Here is a 21,143-nt window from a genome sequence, read left to right as displayed (position 1 = left end):
AACTAAAGTATAGTTACAGCTACCACAATAACTCAGTAAAGTTACCACAATTGGTAACCGGTAAGAACTTGATACGGTTATTTAGTTATTTGAAAAATCTGTCAGTACCGAGAATATATTTAAGAACATTAGTGGTACTTAAAGTACTTTAGTTACGTTTACCACAATAGCTTCACAAAAATTACCACAATTAGAATCGTAAGAACTTGATAGGGTTATTTGTGAAATTCAGTACAGAGTGTATAACCACATTGGTGGTATTTAAAGTACCTTAATTACGGTTACCACAATAACAGTGCGGTTTCAGAGGAGCTAAACTTAGGTTTTCTCGAGAGACACAGCATGGGGGTTTTCAAGAAGGGTATATTAAGGTTTCTTAAGGGTCGGCAACGCGCATGTGACACCCCTGGTGTTTCAGGCGTCCATAGGCTATGGTAACCATCAAGTTCTTGTTTGCCACCTATAAATTGGTAACAATATAATAATATAATATAAAGTTATAATATATATGGCGTTATAGGTAATACAATCAATCACAACATAGGCTCAAAAGATAATGTCTACAGTATATTAATAATATTTTTTTTATTGTGAATAATGTAGAGATAAAGAATGACCTTATTCAACAAATAATAAACTCATCCATAAATTGTTCGAGGCTTACATATGCTTATAATTCTGAAAAGTGAGATGAACTTAAATTATTACAACTGAAAGAAGATACTATAAATCTTTTTTAATTATTTAAGTTCCAATCTTATGTTACCTAAGTACTAACTACTGATACAAAGATATTTTAATATATGCATAATTAACTTTACAATTCATTTTATAAAATATATAAAATGGTAAGTATTAAAGACTTCAATTATACATCGTTACAACTATAATGTTGTTTTTGATTCATAATATTTTTAACATAATTAAAAATATCTGAACTAGTATAATGTACACTAACAGTAATGGCGACCAATAAACGAAAGTATTAACTAAAACCTATAATTGTCTTATTCGATTCTAAATATGTATTACAAAATTACGCTTGCACACATGAAAGACAATTTTAACAACCGAGGCATTTCTCTGATTTGAAGCTGCCACAGATCATAAAATTTTACGTCACTAGAAGCATCATGTATACATCCTTCGTGGCAAAAAATCTGGAACCTCAGTACCAAGTACTTCAGCTTCGAATCTCGTCTTTAAAGCAAACTTACACACTGGAGGAGGGAATTTTTAGTTATTGACTCTAGCAATGGAATTCAACAAAACCAAAACAAAATTTCTTACTGTAAGATACTGTAAGACAACGAAAACGATAGCAACACAACACTTTTTTGTCTTGCGTTATTTCTCAGTCATGTTTTTGTATTTGTATATAAAAAGTTATTCCACTGTTTTCTCCCAAGTTATCCTTGAACAGGTATTACTAATGAACTGTTGTCGTTGGTACCATGCATTAGCTTGCTGGTGAGTTCTCGCCCTCGGTCGGCTACCGCTCCCAGCAGACCCCTTAACATGCTTCTGGATACTTCTTGAGGCTGCTTTAGTATGGGTGCTTTTTTTTCTGCAACAAAATGAATACATTATTAATTGTCACAGAACTAGTCATTTGGTCTGATATATTTTGCATTGCCGTGGTTTTTTCTTATCGATTAGGAGTTAATTTTATTTAATAGGGGACTTGCCTGAGGTTTGCTCAGACGATCATTACTTTGTGTTTTATATGGACTGACATAATAAAGAAGTCTGCACACTGGAATAATTTACACTAATTTACCAACCTATACCCACCTTTCACACAGTGAAAAAAATATCAAATTGCAGTGGGTTTGGAGTTTACTTCCCTCAGAACAAAATGTCTATATATTAGTAAAAAAAATCGGTCACATTGATATATAATAGGTGAGGTCGCTCCGTGAGCCTGTGAAGACACCGGGAAGACACGCTTCTGGGAGGACCTTGGCTGGCTACTTTAGTAGATTCGGCTCTACACGAACAACGGCCCAGATGAGAGTCCCAATGCGGATAACAGAGTCCAACTAACATTAACATTTATCTATATATTAATTTAGATTAGTTTCAATCTGTAACTGACATAAAAATTACCAAGGATTCATTCAGAACTTTGAAAATCTTTCCCGGATGCTTTTCGAGTTCGAACAAATCTTGAGTTCTCTAATCTCGGCAATTATAACCTTATCTCTTCAAACCCAAACAATAATGCACGATGTATCAACAGAGAATAGAAAAAAATATGCAAATAAACACAGATAATGAAGCAATGTATTTTTGATTTTACTTTCGTGTGATAATAGAGTGGACGCTGTTTGTGTCGCGTAATATCGTACATGTATTTAAATCATACGATTATCACGTGCAAGCCCAGAACGTATTAAATGGGAGTGATAACATGTTAGGAAATCCTAGTATTACCCAAGAGTAGAGGGTAAGGCGATTTTAGAAGCATCTCCTTTCCACTGTCTAAAACGTTATAGGTTTTGTCAAATATTCGAAATAGAATTTTATGCCTGTGTAGATATTATATCTCGTTTTTGGGGAGATACTCAATAAATGGAGTAGGTTACATAATATAGTTTGGTTTAGTTTTAAATATAGGTCTAACAGAAAGTGCAAAGGTGCTGTCTGTCTATCTGTCCCGCTTTCACGCCAAAATTACTGAACCGATTTAAATGAAATTTGGTACACAGATAGTCTAGACACTGAGAAAGGACATAGGCTACTTTTTAATGCGGAAATAGGATTGTAAGGGGAAGTGAAAGTTTGTATTGAAATAATTTATATAATAAATATTGAATATTGAAATTTATTTTTAAGGATGTCGATTAAATAAAAACAAATATGACATTCAAAACTTATAAAAATTTTACACTTAAGGGGTAAAATAAAATAGGCGATGAAAGTTTGTACAGAAATTCGTCATTTTTGAGGCTAGAACGTTGAAATTTGTTTAGGCTTGTTATAAATTAGTCTAAAGAATTAAAAATGTTATCCAATCCACTATTCTTCCAAGCGGATGATGTCACAGGCACAGTTTATAAAGTTTAAAAGAGGAAAGTTCATACTTTTTAATAAGGTTGTAAATTAGGTAGTTTCAAGTATATTTATTTGTACTAGTTAGATTAGCAAACAAGCTCACGGCTCGCCTGATGTAGTATAATTATTGTATAAAGAAAAAGAGAATTATCGGCGTTACTATGGCAGATTAACATTAACATCGTCAGTGTGGTGACCGCAGATATTTTATTATTCAATTTATTCGGTAATCTCTAAGATAAGGAGCCAATAATGTTACAATATTATTGTTTAAAGATTACACAAAGATTATTTTTATTACTGGCGTTGCATGCATTTAGATTACAATTGTGAGGTGATTCCTTAATTGTACCTACTGCCTTTGTATTGAAAAATATATAAAAACAATCTAGTTTTCTTATATATCTGTGGTTCTCGTATCTTTTTTTAATGGATATATAAAAATGGACGGGGAATAGTCCGAAAAATAATCTAGTTTTCTTATATATCTGAGACGTGGTTGCTCTGTTATCTTATGATTAATGGATGATGGAATGGAAACCGCCTGCGCTATTGGTTTACGCTGGCGGGGCACCAGTGGAGGATGATAGGATGACCATGAAGTCAGGTCAGTTAGCCCATCGTGACAAATTGACCACGAATTTATCACAGGACAATTCACACAGCGCCATCTAGACCCAAGTTAAGCTAGCTAAAGCTTGTGTTATGGGTACTAGATAACTGATACAAATAGATAGGTACATATTATATATAGAAAACACAAAGGCCGATACAAACAATCATAGTCATGAATACAAGTGTTTGTGCTGTGCGAGGAATCGAACCCGCGACCATTAAAAGTAAGGCGGTGTGCTAAACAGAAAGGTCTCAGAAATAAAAAATATGAATGAATGCATCTTACCGATTAAAAAGTCCAGTACTATCGCCGGCAGTTTTTCGTCGGTTGGATCTGGTTTATCCACTAGGCGAATCTTGGACGCGCTGCAGTGGAGTGCGGAAGCGACTACCAGAGCCGCGCCAGTGGTAGCTCCTACCAGGAGTACTGGTGCTTCCACGATATGACCAGACCTGATGCGCCACCAAGCGGCACCTGTTTAACAATAGCAAGAAAGAATGGCAATCTTAATCTAAGTATATATACATATAACTCGAAGATGACTGACATAGTGATCTATCAACACACAGCCCAAACCACTGGACGGATCGGGCTGAAATTTGGCATGCAGGTAGATGTTATGACGTAGGCATCCGCTAAGAAAGGATTTTGATGAATTCCACCCTTAAGAGGATAAATTCACGCGAGCGAAGCCGCGGGCAAAAGCTAGTAATATTATAAAAGTGAAAGTTTGTGAGTATGGATGATACTCTTTCACGCTAAAACTACTAAACGGATTTTGATGAAACTTTACAGTTAAATAGCTTATGCATCAGGATAACATATAGGCTATATTTTTGATTGAATTTCATTGAATACGCGGGTGAAACCGCGGAAATAGAAATAGAAATAATCTTTATTCAAATAAACAAATTACAAGCACTTTTGAATAGTCATATTTTGATTCTACCACTCATTCGGAATGCAGATTCATCACAAGAAGAATGAGCAAGAAACTTGTGTGTTGCTCTTTTTAATAGATGTTTTTTTATATAAATAATTACAGTATAACAAGTAAGCGGCATGCGATAATCAACATAGAAATCACTACGCACTCATTATTAGTGTAATCAAATAATATTGTCAGTGCTATGGATTTAAAGTTTTTCTATAAAAACATTATTATCGTTAACGAATTCTTCAATTTTATAGTAAGCTTTTTGCAAAGGAACGGTTTTATTTGAAATTAAATCTTTTTTCTGGCAGATTTATAACAGACTCTGGCACATCTAGTATGAAATAAAACGCAATTTATTGCTTAAATGTAATTTTACAGTGATTGTTTAACATAATTAACAAGTATTAGTTCTATATATTACTTATTTCTATATATATATTTTGGGATCATAAATAAGATTTCAGTGCTGTACCTCTGATATAGTTGAGAGCGCCTGTCCAATCACACGCCCGCGAGCTGGTCCATCGACCATCCTCGCCGTCTTGTAATTCGCCTTCAGCTAGCCACCGCTCCGGCAAATATGGCCACTAGAAGAAAAACCATCAACTATATTAACCCACACATATTTTTTTTTTAATCCAAAGAGTAATAATGATTTCTCATATGAATTCTTTGACATTTTTATATGTATTTGTAACCGTGTGTTATTAATAATTAGGTAATATTAGTTTGTACATATATTTATATGCATATAAGTAATAAGTATAACCAGTAATGTTATTTTGACAAAGTACATAATTATTAATATATTATACCTATTACCCGTGGCTTCGTTTACTTTTTTGAGATTAACGATAGCCTATGGCTATCCTCGTGGGTATCAAGAGAACTCTTAACTTTTTTCACTTCTACATTGAGTCATAAAAAAATATCTTTTTATTACTAAACTGACAGACATACAGACACTTTCGCGATTGATAATATTAGTATGGATATGTATTAGATCTAATATAGAAAGAAGTGGAGATTTTTTTAATTTAATTTAGAAGAAAATTAAAATTCATATTCAAAATGCGATGCTTTTTTCGAAAATATGTCCCATATCAAAATCATATATTACCTTCACTTGTAGATACATATACATAATAACTTATCACTGTGTAAATAAAATACCTATGTTTCATAATTACATGTTGGGTGCTTGGTAATTATAATTTGTGTAACTTTTATCACGCCTTATCAACGGGGGAAAGGTTTTGATGTGAGAGTGGTCATTAATTATACCAGAATTGTAGGACAATAAACATCGACACCAATTAACGGAGCCATTACATAAAATATAATTAATGTGTCCTGTTGGAAAATTAACCTGCACATCATTAGGTACTTCAAGAGTAGTGTTTCCCAACCTTCATTGTGGCACATAACTACCCCGCCTTAGCCTTTCTTAAATTCTTATGCTCCGGCGTTTGAAACATACATAATCATTACATAGTATAAAACAAAGTCGATGTCGCTGTCTGTCTGTCCCTATGTATGCTTAAATTTTTAAAACTACGCAACGGAATTTCAAGCGGTTTTTTTTAATACGTAGAGTGATTCAAGAGGAAGGTTTATATGCATAATACATGTACACCGTGGGAAGGCGGGACGAGTAGCTAGTTATTTGTATAAAGAATAACACTTATAAGTCAAATCTACAAGTCGAACAGACGTTCGTCAGTTCTAGTCAGGTCTCTAGTCAGTCTGTAGACTGACGAAATACTCTTTTCTTTTCTTCATGACCCCCATGACCCCCCCTGGTTCCGCCGTTGATAATAATACGTATTATACTAAGTATATAAACATATACAATGACAGTGATTGAATAAAGTGACCACCACTAGCGTATGCATAAAATAATGTCATTATACTATGCAATGATAACGCAAAAACATAACTTTATAATAAAAATAATGAAAAATATTAATATTAGGTACATAAACAATGACAACGTGATAAAAGCGAAGTTATGTAGGCCAGCTAGTCTAAAATTAAGTAACGGAACATTTAAATGGTTAAAGTAGGTTTATAGATTTTAGTTTTTATTAATAAGGTGAAAAACTTTCGATTAATCATGTACCTGAACGAAATGTAGAGCGCCGTTGCAGAAAACTGGCGGATTCTGCCAGTAGAGATTCGGATGAAGTGCCCCAATAATGGCCATCTTGCTTATCAAGTGACCGTGACAGTGGGCTAAATACCTAGAAGCAAAAAGTACTAAATCTATAAAGACGAAAACGCTGTACTAAACTTATTTTTTTTCTTATAAATGATAATAGAAAGGTGCAACCGCCTATCGGTTTACGCTGGCGGGGCACCAGTGGAGGATGTTAAGATGAACATGAGGTCAGGTCAGTTAGCCCACCGTGTTCACCATGAATTTATCACGATGGTTTCCAGGGGAACCACATGGAGGTCAACATGACATGGTACATTGCTAGTAATGGGGTTATTAGTCCAGATTATGGAGTATTCCCTTTCCCCTATGAAACTTATTCACGGAAATCAGATATCAGATGATAACGTGATGTCCACAGTACTGTTATGACTGTAAACGACAGTTACCATCAGGTGGATGGCCAACATGTTGTCATACCAATTATATAAAAGTGTTAAGGTTAATGACCTCATTGACAGCAACGTTTCAGCAATATTAAGTAGGTTCTACGCACGGTTTCTGACTAGATTATCCAATTAATTATAATTTCCAGGTTAATTTCCTATGAGGGGCTCACAAGCGAGACCATACTCTCATCCTATCATGATTCACTTTTTAACTATTTACAACGACACTTTTGACACTTCAAACCAGCCGAAGGACTTAGGGAGTGGCTGAAGGCCAACTCTTGCCTCATACTACAATTACACACAGAATAAGAATGTATGAAATCGCGTCGTTTATCAATTGTTGATAACAGTGAGGTATACCTACACAATTCTCGGCCGCTCACGGATTTGACCCCTGCGCCGGGAATAATATTTGTGTCAACTTAATTAGGTATTTTGTTATCACCTTCCTACATATTTTTATAGTAAACAGGAGAAAATTATTTACGACTCACCTGATACTATAATATACTATCTTATATATAAAATTCTCGTGTCACAGTTTTCGTTCCTATACTCCTCCGAAACGGTTTGAGCGATTCTCATGAAATTTTGTGAGCGTATTGAGTAGGACTGAGAATCGGCAAACATCTATTTTTCATTCCCCTAAATGTTAGGGGTAGTCCACCCCTAAATTTTTATTTTTATTTTAAAGCCAAACAACGTTTGCCGGGACGGCTAGTAAATATATAAATAAATTTGAACAGTCTGATTGTAATTTCAAATTAACAGCGTTTGGTTATTTGTTTCTAAACAACTTAAAAGTGTATTGCTGAACAACATTTATTTAAAAGAGCAACACGCAAGTTTTTTGCTCATTCTTCTAGAGATGAGTCCGCTTTCTGAATGAGTGGTAGAATAAAAAAAATTAAACGTGACTATTTTCACTAAATTTATTTTGAACTAGCTGTTCCCTGCGACTTCGGCCGCGTGGAATTTAACTTTCATTTTCTAAAATTAAAGATTTTTTCTAAAATAAAAGTAACCTAAGTTACTTATCTTATTACATCAGCTAAGTAACTTAGGTCACTTTTATTTTCACTAAATTTATTTTGAACTAGCTGTTCCCTGCTACTTCGTCCGTGTGGAATTTAGTTAAATTCCACACGGATGAAAGTTATCATTTTCTAAAATAAAAGAATTTTTCTTAAATAAAAGTAACCTAAGTTACTTACCTTATTACATCAGCTAAGTGTCAATAAAAGTTACGTCAAAATCGGTCCAACCATTTCAGAGATTAGCAGAACAAACAGACAGACAGACAAAAATTGTAAAAAATGTTATTTTGGTGTATGTACCGTGTTCATATTCATATGAATGTAGTAAATAGCAGTTATTACAAACAGACACTCCAATTTTATTTATATGTATAGATGTATAGATAAAGAATTTTTCTATTCTATTCTAACCGACTCTGGGGAACCATTGGTGTTGTCACAATCACTACATTAGGTTTTTCAGTCATTCTAAGATCTAAATTTATTATGACTCTTCCATTGTAAGTAGATAAGTTTTACTTTTTTATCTTTTTACTATACAATAAACGGTACAATAACAAAGAAACGTAACGGGAGTAGGTGAACGAACAGGTGTAGCCAGAGATAACAAAATGTGAGTGCTATATGTAACTAACGGAATTATTTAATAAATAAATATACGTAACAGTTCAGTAAACTGCACAATAGACCGTGATAAATAAGTCTAGACTTATCACACATAAATATAATAGTATCAATTTTGAGGATTTGATGGCAATAAATGTATTAACCTTACCTATAAAATATAGGTATTAGGCTTCAGACAATTTTTAACGTTCTATAACCTACGTAGTTTTTTCTATTGAGGGTTTTAGGCTATTGTTAGGTAGGTACTGTAGCTCTGCGTCCTGCATAGGTCTATTCTGTTCGTCCTGTTTATATAATTGAAGGATATTCTTAGGAGCGTTAGTTAAATATGTAAGCAAAAATTTGAGAAATTATTTCATTATTTGGAGGATATATTATTTTAGAGAGACTTATGTTATATATTATGTTAATATATATGTCAAAATCTGTTATAGTTTTAGCATGATAACATCAATGGCGCTGTTCATGTAACAGTGACTTACCATTTACCGTCCGGTTGTTTGTCATTCCTATTACATAAAAAATGTTTACCTGTAAGATGCGTAATAAAAAAAAACAAAAAAAGATTTTCCCAAGTTTTTTAAGTAAGCTTAAGTAATTTTAATTTTATTACTCGCCCTAAGAGGTCACCTCCCTAGGGGAGAGAGTTTGTCATTGCTATTATGTAAAAAAAAAATGTTTACCCGTAAGATGCAAAGATCACTTCGATAAAACAATGTTGACACATGTAAATCATCTTTGTGTTCATTAAACTGATATTATCTAAATCCAAAATACGTTAATTAATGTTTTGTTATCGCAATACGGAACTGGCCGTGTATAGGTAGGTATGATACGTGATTTTAACTAGTGAATAATTTATTTATGAATCAAGTAATTACATAAATAATTTTTACGGATTTTGTAGTAGCGGTTTGCATCATCTCCCTTTTGGGCTAGATTCTGGTGATGATTAATTAGATTCTAATCTTCACCGTCACATTGTTTACCAACTTAATGGGTGCAGAATTCATTTCCGAGACGAGTGACCCGTAGGTACATTACAAGTTTCACTACTTGCTGGTTGATTCTTGCATATTAAATTTCATAGTATTCTAGAGCAGATTTTTATGTAGGTATTTACATCAATTACTTAAATGACAAACGTGCAAGGCAATGATTCTTACACAAGATTTCCGTTTAATATTAGACAAAACAGTTATATGGTATGAAATGTAAATAAATTGGCTGTAAAAAAAGAGAAATTCAGTTGAGTTCTTCTTAATTGAATCTGTATATTGAATTGGTTGGTAGGGAAAAATACGTTAATTATAAAAAACTTGTAACCATTCGTAAGCGGCTAAAATGTATATCATGAATAATTTTTTTTATTAAAATTTTTGTATTCAAACTGTATAAGAGTTTGTTGGTAATAAGTACATTCTTTCAACATTTACTTAAACTACTCTCTATCTATGAATAGTATAAAGCAAAGTTGCTGTTTATATTTGTCTGTTTTTCCACTTAAGGATTGTGAGGTATTGTATATAGTTATACGATTTTCATTACATATTTGGTAAAGTTGTGGGAAGTCAACGTCTCCCGTTCGTTCATTGATCATAAATAAATATTTTTCTCGGACTACTCTAACGCTGTTGGCCGCAGTTATCTTTTATAGCTTCATCGGACGATAGGAGATGAATGCAGGTGACACTCCAAACCAAAGGAAGGACTTATAGAGTGGCTCAAGGCCAACTCCTTTCTGAGGTGTGACTTTAGTCTGCACCACTACGGGTTAGAACTTCGGCTCAGGCTGTCGTAATTTAGATCCCCGGTTGAATTGGACGGGGGATGGATCAGAGAGACAATGTAACAAACATCCATCCAAACACACTTTCACTTATATAATAATAATACTAGGAAATAAAATTTTTAAATTAAAATCATGACACATTGCGTCCGTTACGTCAGAATTGGATTAATAATGTATGAGCCAATACATTAATGTTGTATGTAGGTCGAGATTTTATAGATTAGGGGCTTAAATAATGTGTAATAGTCTTAAATCCTATAGGTATATATATTTAACACTAATGAATATATATAACACGTATAATTAGGAAAAACTTATGACCAAGTGGTCAGAGAGGCCATCGAAATACAGAAATATTAAAAATTCAATCGGCAAGACGGTTCAAGGCTCTCTAATGCCTGGAATCCAGTGATTGGTTTAAATAAATAAAAACAAAAATTGTGATCAGAAAGTGTATTAAGTGTACGTGAAGATACTGTGATTAGTTTGCCGAGATGAATATCGAGCGAGTTTCAATAGTAGCTACAAATGAAGATGTGTGAAGGTTGACGCATATGTCTGCTCTGTCCATAAAAGATACATATTATTTACCATTTACCCGCTCCTCTGTTTAACCGTGATTATGGCGGTTAAAACATTGCCAAAATATATAAAAAGTGGCAAGATCCTGTGACTTTTCTTAATCTTTATTACAAAATATAAAACAAATTCGTTGTCGCCGTCTGTCCGTCCCTATGTATGCTTAAATTTTTAAAACTACGCAAAGGATTTTGTAGCGGTTTATTTTAATAGAGCGATTCAAGAGGAAGGTTTATATGTATAATACAAACACCACACACCTGGGCGAAGCCGGGGTGAGTTGCTAGTTATAGTATAAATTAAAACAGTATATAATTTTTTCTAGAATTTTTCTTCAAATTTAAAACAATACGTAATACTATTTTAAATTTGAAGAATAGAATAGAATAGAATAGAAAATCATTTATTCAAATAAACTTACATTGAAGCACTTTTGAATAGTCATTACATTTTTTTTAATCTACCGCTCGCTCGGAAAGCTGTCTCATCACAAGAAGAACGAGCAAGAAACTTGCGTGTTGCTCTTTTAAATAATTTTATTATTACTTTACATTTTTAAGTTTAAGTGTGTGAATACAAACCACCAATTAGCACTAATTCAATTATATACTCAAAAAGAAAAAATATTGAATACATAACCAACTGGTTAAACAATTAATAAGAGGAAATCAGACATAATGATTAGAGCAGACCAGTCCCTACAAGCAGCACCCGTTCACGAGTATGACGGATGAGCCAGCCATCACTGCGTTCGACCATATTTTAGGGAGCCCAATGACCCAATGAAGAAAAAATTCTTCCTCATGTTCATCTTATCATCCTCCACTGGTGCCCCGCAAGCGTAACCGCTAGCGCAGGCGGGCACATCCATAAAAAAACATCAAATGATGACATAAATCTTTGTTGGATCACAGGCGGTTGAGTAGTTATAACGAGACCATGGATCTGTATACAGAAATGTTAAATACTACTAGTGATCAAACATCTGCTCTGCCCCTTGTGACCATAGATTTGACAAATACACCAAGCTCCTATAGTCCTAATAAAGTACCTATTAATAGTAGTAATAAGTTAAAAAAATATGTAAAATTAAATAAATTTATTCGAAAATCAGAAAATTTAGTGAAAAGTCATAAAAAGTGTTTAAAATCAATTATTACTAGGAAGCAAAAAATTGACTTATCAATAGAATTAAATAATTGTAAAGAAAAAATATATAACAAAGATTTAGAAATAGACGAATTATCACAATAAATTAAACTATTAGAGAACTCGTTGTCCAATTTATCTTTGAAATACGAATCAGCTAAGAATGAAATACATGAATATTCTGATCAGTTGGATAATTTAATAAAATTAGGTAACTACAACATGGAGCGGTTTGTTTCTCTTACGGATAGATGTCACTGTAATTCACCAGAGTCTGATAACTATATCCAACCGTCCCACCATAATCAGTTGAACATTGATATCTCATCCGTCACGGAACCAGACGTTTCATGTTTACCCACACGAAACAGTACAAAAGTAAATAAATGCAGCACTGTACATGAAACCATCAGGAGAACAATTATTTATTCAGATGAATTTGGCAAGGATTTAGGTAGTTTATTATCGAACTGTCTCTCGCAACAAGTAATAAATAATTGTTTTCCGGGATCAGGTATATATAAGATTATAAGAAATATAGTAAATGAAAAATATGATATTCACACGACCCTAGTAATAGCGTTAGGGAATTGTTTGCATATGCGTAAATCTGATATAGTTAATTTAATAAAATCATTATATAATATAGTGGAGCTTGGTATAGGTAAAATATTATTATGCGCATTTCCCTACTCTCAATCCCTGACTAATGAACAGAATAAGTTCATTTATAGTATAAATAATTTAATTTATTCGATGACATATCATTGTAATGATATATTTTATTTTGAAAGTAACTAATTTGTTACAAATTATTATATGACGGGAGGTAATTTTTATCTTCCTAAAAAACAAAAAAAGACTATTGCTAGTTTACTAGCGTATAACATTTATGATCCCATTATAAGTAGTATAACGGATTTAATTAGTAATATTAGTAATAATACTAATAATGTGACATGTGTTAATTTAAACTAACATCTACGACATTGGTTAAGCCACAGGATATGGTCATTATTCATCAAAATATTCGTGGCTTCTCCAGCAAAGAATTAGAATTAAGTCTATTCTTAGAATCTAACAATGTACGGGTGTTATGTCTGACAGAACATTGGCTTAAACAATATGAAATAATTTGTCCTTTTGAACATTATAATATAGCTAGTTTTTTTGCTAGGAACAATGCCATTCATGGCGGGTCAATTATTATTTTAAAAAATGATGTAGAATATAAAAACCGTCAAGACATTGTAAATATTTCTATTGAGCAAACAATTGAACTATCTTGCGTAGAATTAGTTACTTGTATAATAATTTGCGTTTATCGTCCGCCATCGGCTTGTTTTGATTCTTTTGAACTGGCTATGGAGGAAGCATTGAGACGAGTCGCACGGAGGAATAAAACATTATTTGTATGTGGCGATTTTAATGTTGATTTATTATCGGAATGCTCAATAAGCTTAAGATTGATTAACTTATTTAAATCATTTAATTTGCACAATCTTTTTTTAGAACCCACTAGGGTCGCAGGAAATTCTGCCACTTGTATAGATAATGTTTTTTGTAATTGTGAAGTAAAGGTGAAAATGAATTTCGACTGTCTTGGATCTGATCATTATGGACAAAAAGTTATAATTGAAACTAAGGGATCCAAAGGGACTCAAACAATTACATGCAGACAAATAACACAAAAGAATTTGGCACGTTTTAAAAATAAAATTGAACATAAAATATCTAGTGTCATAGTACCTCAATATGACCCGGACATTGTATGTGAACATATTTTTAATTTAATTGAACATGAAGCTAGCAGTGAATTTAAAACAAAAACCTTTTCAACTAGTGTAAAATCAAAGTTTTGTGACTGGGCCACGTTTGGTATTTATAAGTCTAGGGCTAATCTTTACGAACTTTACGAAAAACGAAGCTATATATCCGATCCCTTATTTCATGAACATGTAAAATCTTATTCGAAAATATTTAAAAAGGTTTGTCATACAGCTAAGTCTCTCTATTTAGGTAAAATAATAACTAAATCTAAAGATAAAATAAAAGCCACTTGGAAAGTAATAAATAGCGAAACTGGAAAAGTTAATTTTCAAAATAGTAAAATAGCTTTAAATATTAATAACAAATTGGTAAATTCCGACACAGAGGTCGCGGATACATTCGAATCTTATTTCACTAATATTCCATTAATTACGACACAGGCTCTAAAATCTTCCCCGTCTGCTGCTGAAACTTTACTAACAGACAATGTTAGCAAGTCATCAGCTGTATTTAACTTTAGACATACATCATCAGTAGAAATAATGAAAATATTCAAACAGCTTAATAATAAAAAAACAGAGGATCTATGGGGTATATCTGTTAAAATACTAGATAGTATAATGGAAATTATTGCGCCCTCTCTTGCTTTTATTTTCAATAAATGTATAGATGAAGGTAAATTTCCTAACATAATGAAAATTAGTAAAATCATACCGCTTTTTAAATCTGGAGATAGGAGTGACCCAATAAATTATAGACCTATATCTATACTCCCAGCACTCAGTAAAATTTTTGAAAAAATAATCTCTATGCAGCTTGTCAGTTATTTCAATTTAAATAATTTAATCCACAATAGTCAATTCGGTTTTTCCAAAGGTCGTTCAACTACAGACGCAGGTGCAGAGTTGCTTAGACACGTATTTGCTGCATGGGAAACTAAAATGGATGCGATAGGTGTTTTTTGTGACCTTTCTAAGGCTTTTGATTGCGTTGATCATAATACATTGCTAAAAAAACTTGCTTTTTATGGCGTCAAAGACAATGCTTTAAATTTAATAAAATCTTATCTATCTGATAGAATACAGAAAGTGAAGGTTAGCAACGCTACGTCTGACGGGTCACTTGTGCAAATGGGTGTACCTCAAGGATCTATTCTCGGTCCATTTTTATTCCTAGTTTACATTAATGATCTCCCATATGCCATGCAGGATAGATGCGGCATAGTATTATTTGCAGACGATACTTCATTGATTTTTAAAGTTAATAGAATGACTAATAATTATGACGATGTAAATAGTGCTTTGCGGCGTCTCCTGCACTGGTTTACAACTAACAATCTTATGTTAAACGCTAAAAAAACAAAATGTGTTAATTTCTCTCTGTCTAAAAGTTTTAATACTAATTGCAATATTAAATTAAATGACGAATCTCTCGAATTTATAGAATCTACTGTCTTTCTAGGAATCACACTAGATAATAAAACACAATGGGGTGCACAAATTCAAAGCCTTGCAGCGAAACTAAGTTCAGCAGCTTTTGCCGTGCGTAAGGTTAGACAGTACACTGATACTGATACTGCTAGATTAGTCTATTTTAGTTATTTTCATAGTTTACTCTCTTATGGAATATTACTATGGGGAAAAGCGGCAGATATTAAAAATATATTCATATTACAAAAACGTGCCGTTCGAGCGATCTACTGTATGAAGAGTCGTGACTCATTAAGAGAGAAATTCAAAGAGGCAAATATTCTCACCGTTGCTTCTCAATTTATATATTCAAATATCCTATATGTTCATAAAAATCTTGACTTATTTCCAAAAAACAGCAATATTCATAATATTAATACAAGATTTAAAGACAAACTTGCTGTCCCCAAGTATCGTTTAGAAAAAGTTAATAGGTCTTTTATGGGAATAGGTATAAAAATTTACAATAAGATACCAAAGGATATGTTGGAATTACCCTTAAATAAATTCAAAACATCTGTTAAATCATATTTACTGAGCAAAGCCTATTACTCACTAAACGATTACTTGAATGACGAGTGTGCATGGCAATAGTTGTTCATGCACTGAATTTTCATTTAATGTTAGACATAGACACCTATATAAATATACATTGTAAATAAACTGGCTTTAAAAAAAAAGTAATTCAATTGAGTTTCTTGCCAGTTCTTCTCAATTGAATCTATATACCGAACTGGACGGTAGGGAAAAAAATAAAATTATAATGTAAAAATTTGACGTTCATAAGCGGCTAAAATGTCCTACATGAATAAATGATTTTTGAATTTGAATTTGAATTTGAATGTCGAAAGCAATAGGAAGGAATTATTACTAAGTTTGTTGCCGGTGTGTAGTTTACACACCAGGTGTGTGTGACCACCACGACGGAGACTCGAATCTTCGATAAAATTTTGGTCTCGATCGGTCAAGGCGTTTCGGAGGAGAATCGATAGATTTAAAGAGTGCAAATCTGATCTCTAAGATCGCTTCGCGTTCCGTTCAATGAATACGACTCGACCTTTTTACTAATCCCTTCCTCTCATTACGTATGGATCTAACAGAAAGTTTTTTTTTCGGACTACTCTAATGCTGTTGGCCGCAGCTGGTCTTTACAGCTTCACCGGACGATAGGGGGCGAGTGCAGATGGCACTCCAAACCCGTGGAAGGACTTATGGAACGGCTGAACGCCAACTCCCGCCTGACGGCTACGACTTTAGTCTGAGGGCACCGCTAGGGGTTCGAACCTCGGCTCAGGCCGTCGTAGTATCTCCGTTTGAATTGGACGGGACATAAATCGGAGGGGCTAAGTAAGTAGTAGTAGTACAATAAGCTTACCATGACAACATACCGCCAATTCCAAAGCCAATTACGACAGCTGGTTTGTTCTGAGAGACGCCAAGTGCTCTCATTAATGCAGACAACTCCTCTACCGCTTGAGGTGGTGAGAGGTCCCATCTCGCGCCACCTTCACTGCCCCCCGTGCCTCTGAGGTCCAGACTGATGACATGATATCCAGTTTCTGACAGCCTCCTGACCACCGTGGGCCATGTTGGGCCCCATAGGTTCCCATTGTCAGGCGCGTCGCCCAATATGAGTACTATTCGGCCATGTTTCGGACCGCTTTCTACGTAGTGATATTTTACACCCTGCAAAAAATATAAATTTCTTAATAAACGCAAAAGTTTGTGAGTATGTATGGATGTTTGTTACTCTTTTACGCAAAAACTACTGAACTGGTTTTGATAAAACTTTGCAGTAATATAGCTTACACATCAGAATAACACATAGGCCACAGATTTCAATATGAAAATACGGGCATAGGTAATATTACCTATAATACTAATAAAAATAACAACCCAGGACAACTCACGCGCCCCATCATCTTATGGGTACACGGGAACTGATACAGATATGTAAAAACATTTTTTTTATTAATATATATATATTGTGTATATATTAATAAAAAAAATGTACCAATCAATCACCTAGACTGATACAAACTCTCATTTTCAAAAAAATAAGTTTTCTTCATCAGAGAAATCGAACCCGCGATCACCTTTGTCTGTCTGTTTATTGCCTTTTCGCGACTAAAGAGCGGGAGTACAAAGACAGAGTCATGTATTACGAGTTAATTATATTGTATCTTTTATTTAAAAAAAACAGACAGAGTTGCAAGTAACTGCTAGTCGCTATTTATTATTATAAATGCGAAAGTGAGTTAGTTTTTTATTTTTTCGCACCTTTACGGCTTGATCAATCGTCATAACATTTGGTGCACGTGTAGCGTTTTGAACGGAGAGGGACATGACTACATTTTATACTCTGTCAATGAAGTTCCCGCGGACAAAGTCACAGGCAGAAACTAGTAGATAAATAATTGGTTATTCTTAAATAGATAGTCCTTTACAAATAATTCAATAAGTTCTGTTAGAGATAACAAATTAGGTACTTTAGATATCGAGTAACATTGAATAATTAATATAGGAAGGTATGATAAATCAGTTTCATAGACCAAACAGTAGTAATGGTATAAGACAGGGGTGAGCAACCTTTTTCTCCAACGGGCCAATTTTAATTTACCAATTTTTTGCGGGCCGCACATTAAGTGATACTCTTTTATATGTAATAATAATAATAATGCTTTATTTGTACAACCACAACATAACAACATTATAAAGGAGCAGTGCATAATAGTTGAAGTCAGTTAGCTAGATAATCAAATGGCAGAAAGTTGCGCAATACAAAATAAGGACCCTGGTAACCTAAATAAGGTGCTCCTGTGCTACAGTGCTCTCTTGTAACATGTACTGTAAATAATAAACATTAGAACAAAAAAATAGAATTATAAAAAAAAAAAAGATTTTATATACGAAACTCAGTGCGAAATAAAAACTCATTTTCTCGCGGTGTGTTCGAATTGCATGTGTGAATAAGTCACCGACAAGTGAGTAACTCGTCAGAAAAAAAAATCTGTTAGTAGGTATAACATAAGTATAATATTTTATTATAATTAATTTTATGACAATATATAGATGGGAGAAAGACGAAAAAATAAATTCAATCATGGAAATGCTTGCGGGCCGCCTGGACATGTTTAACGCATCGCAAGCGGTCCGCGGGCCGTGTGTTGCCCATCCCTGCTCTAAGATACGGCATAAGAAATATATACTACATGTATATATATTATACTAGATCAGAAGTTCCCAAACTTTTTTGTGTCGTAGACTCCTTGCCATATTTTTTGGTTTTGGGTAGACTCCCCTTTCTTTCTGGTATTGATTTTTTGTAAATTTCTAACTGTAGTAAAGTTTAGTGTTAAAAACATAAAGTAAAAACAACAAGATGACCGCTATCGTCCACTTTGGGAATCACTGTACTAGATGATCCCTCTGCTTAGTACTCGGATCATATTTGTTTTTTTTTAATGATGATAGTAGAATGGGGCACCCGCACTCGCTAACATTTTACGCTAGCCGGGCACCAGTGGAAGATGATAAGATGAGCATGAGGTCAGGTCAGTTGACCCATCTTGGCAAATTCACTAGTAATAAATAACAATACTTTCCAGTGGGAACCGCGTAGAGATCAACCTGAATTAGTACATTGCTAGCAATGGATTCATTAGTCCACATTACTAACAATCCTTCATCTATTTTGTTTGTAAACAGATTGGTTCAAAATCCAATATGAAATTTTATAGGAAGTTTATACATTAAAGAGAAACACTGCATTTTGTGCACTCCGTCTCTATACATTTAAACTACAAGTGTATGAAATTTTATATTCCTCAGAGCAATTTCGCAAAAAGGGTTTAAAAGTTTTTTCTTCATGTATTAATATATATGATAATATTACATGTATACCTCACATAATAAAGTAATAAGGGAATAAAATATTCATTCAAATTTACTAGCAATTAGAACTACACGTTTTTGTGTAACTGGATGTTATACCAGGTAAGCTGGTATGTATATTCAGTATAAGTAGGTCTGGGTACCCTAAATTGTATTATTATGTATTTTTTAATAGCGATATTAATTTGTGTGGCTAAACAAAGTTTGATAGGTCAGCTAGATATACACATAGCGTATTCAAGTATATCTCACATATATAAAATTATATACAGTAGATTTTAAAATAAAATTAAGATAACGGATCATTTTCAGACTACCTACCTATAAATTTGTGTGTATATATATGTATATATATATTGCATTTGTATATAAATATAATATCTATTATTCAGTTGTAATATCATTCTCCTATATTATTAACTATATCTATATTACTATTCAATTCAAGAGCCATCTACCACTTTCTATCTTTTTTTTCTATATCCAAAGGTTATCTGGAAGCCTCCTTTTGTACATACATTACTCTGTTAAGTTTAATTCCTGCGTTGTATGTATATTTGGTGTAATAAGGAGTTAATAAATAAATACATTAACACAACGCCATCTAGTCCCACGGTAAGCAGAGCTTGTGTTATAGGTACTAGACAACTGATATAAATACTTAGACATATTTTTTGTAAATGCATACATAATATACATAGCAAACATCCAGATCGATACAAACAATCATACTCATGAATACAATTATTTGTACTATGTGAGGAATTGAACCCGCAACTATAGTAAGTAAAACGGTGTGCTAAACCGCTAGACCACCGCGGTCGTCAGTAATGTAGGATGTAAAAAAATGTATAATTTTGAACTTAAGACGTACCATAACTTTAATATAACAATGAGTTCCAATAGAGGAGTCCACAGTCAACTCAATCGTTGAGTGATTTCTTAACAATTTCCTCCTGTGCCCCTTCCACAGCATTTTCACGGATATCTTTATGCATTGCCACAGTCCAATAAATACGCACTTAAATATTAGTTCTACTGCCTCCCAACCGGAGACCACTTCAAGCACGTTATTATTCTTTACACCCATTTCAACGTTAACACATAATATTCGATTATTCACACGTACGTTTAGTAACAACGTCTTCACCAATATGCTGGGCAATTACGACATAGATATCTTTTGTCTGGGCTGAGTGACTTTGTTATCAGTATTATCAATAATTCGAAGCAAACGGATGTGTTTGTGGTTAGTAGTATGTATGATTTGTATGTCTTGAATTATATAACGTGTTGTTTTTAGTGGATGATAAATGCATGGTGGTGTAAATGGTATGATGCCGCCTCCATGATGGTATACGCTGGTTGGACAGGACCCTCAAATTCAAAAATCTTTTATTCATAAATAACATTTTTGCTCATTATGAACGTAAAAATTTTGTTATGATTTTTTCATGACAAACTTCTTTTACTATATCCACTAGAACCTTACTAATGTCACAGGTAACATAATATTACATATTAATATTATAAATGTTAAAGTAAGTATGAATAGATAGATGTTTGTTACTATTTCATGCTAGCAATGTACCATGTCAGGTCGACC

At 33.4% G+C, this 21,143-nt stretch overlaps 1 protein-coding gene across 1 annotated transcript; it reads right to left on the bottom strand.

The window, feature by feature from the left end:
* Window positions 1-494: 494 nt before the first annotated feature.
* Window positions 495-20,685, bottom strand: LOC131847453 (epoxide hydrolase 4-like). Its single transcript, XM_059197042.1, has 6 exons — window positions 20,412-20,685; window positions 17,019-17,329; window positions 6,733-6,853; window positions 5,083-5,197; window positions 3,959-4,147; window positions 495-1,567 (listed from the first exon to the last, which is right to left on the bottom strand). Exons 1-6 carry the CDS (start codon window positions 20,625-20,627, stop codon window positions 1,410-1,412), a joined length of 1,110 nt encoding a protein of 369 aa, XP_059053025.1. The 5' UTR covers window positions 20,628-20,685; the 3' UTR covers window positions 495-1,409.
* Between the last annotated feature and the right edge of the window lie 458 nt (window positions 20,686-21,143).

Source organism: Achroia grisella, unplaced genomic scaffold, assembly GCF_030625045.1.
Source record: "Achroia grisella isolate CSIRO2021 unplaced genomic scaffold, CSIRO_AGI_Agris_v1 utg534, whole genome shotgun sequence".
In the NCBI taxonomy this organism is placed as follows: domain Eukaryota; kingdom Metazoa; phylum Arthropoda; class Insecta; order Lepidoptera; family Pyralidae; genus Achroia; species Achroia grisella.
Note: the sequence above shows the minus strand (reverse complement) of the source record. Positions and strands in the feature narration are given on the sequence as shown.

Bases quoted from the DNA above. Each gene is read 5' to 3' on its own strand.
- LOC131847453 (XM_059197042.1), bottom strand. From the start codon at position 20,627: ATGGGTGTAAAGAATAATAACGTGCTTGAAGTGGTCTCCGGTTGGGAG. The intron at 17,330-20,411 runs GTACGTCTTAAG...TATTTTTTGCAG, and splicing joins ATTGTTATATTAAAGTTATG to GGTGTAAAATATCACTACGT. The intron at 4,148-5,082 runs GTACAGCACTGA...ATTGTTAAACAG, and splicing joins CGCTCTCAACTATATCAGAG to GTGCCGCTTGGTGGCGCATC.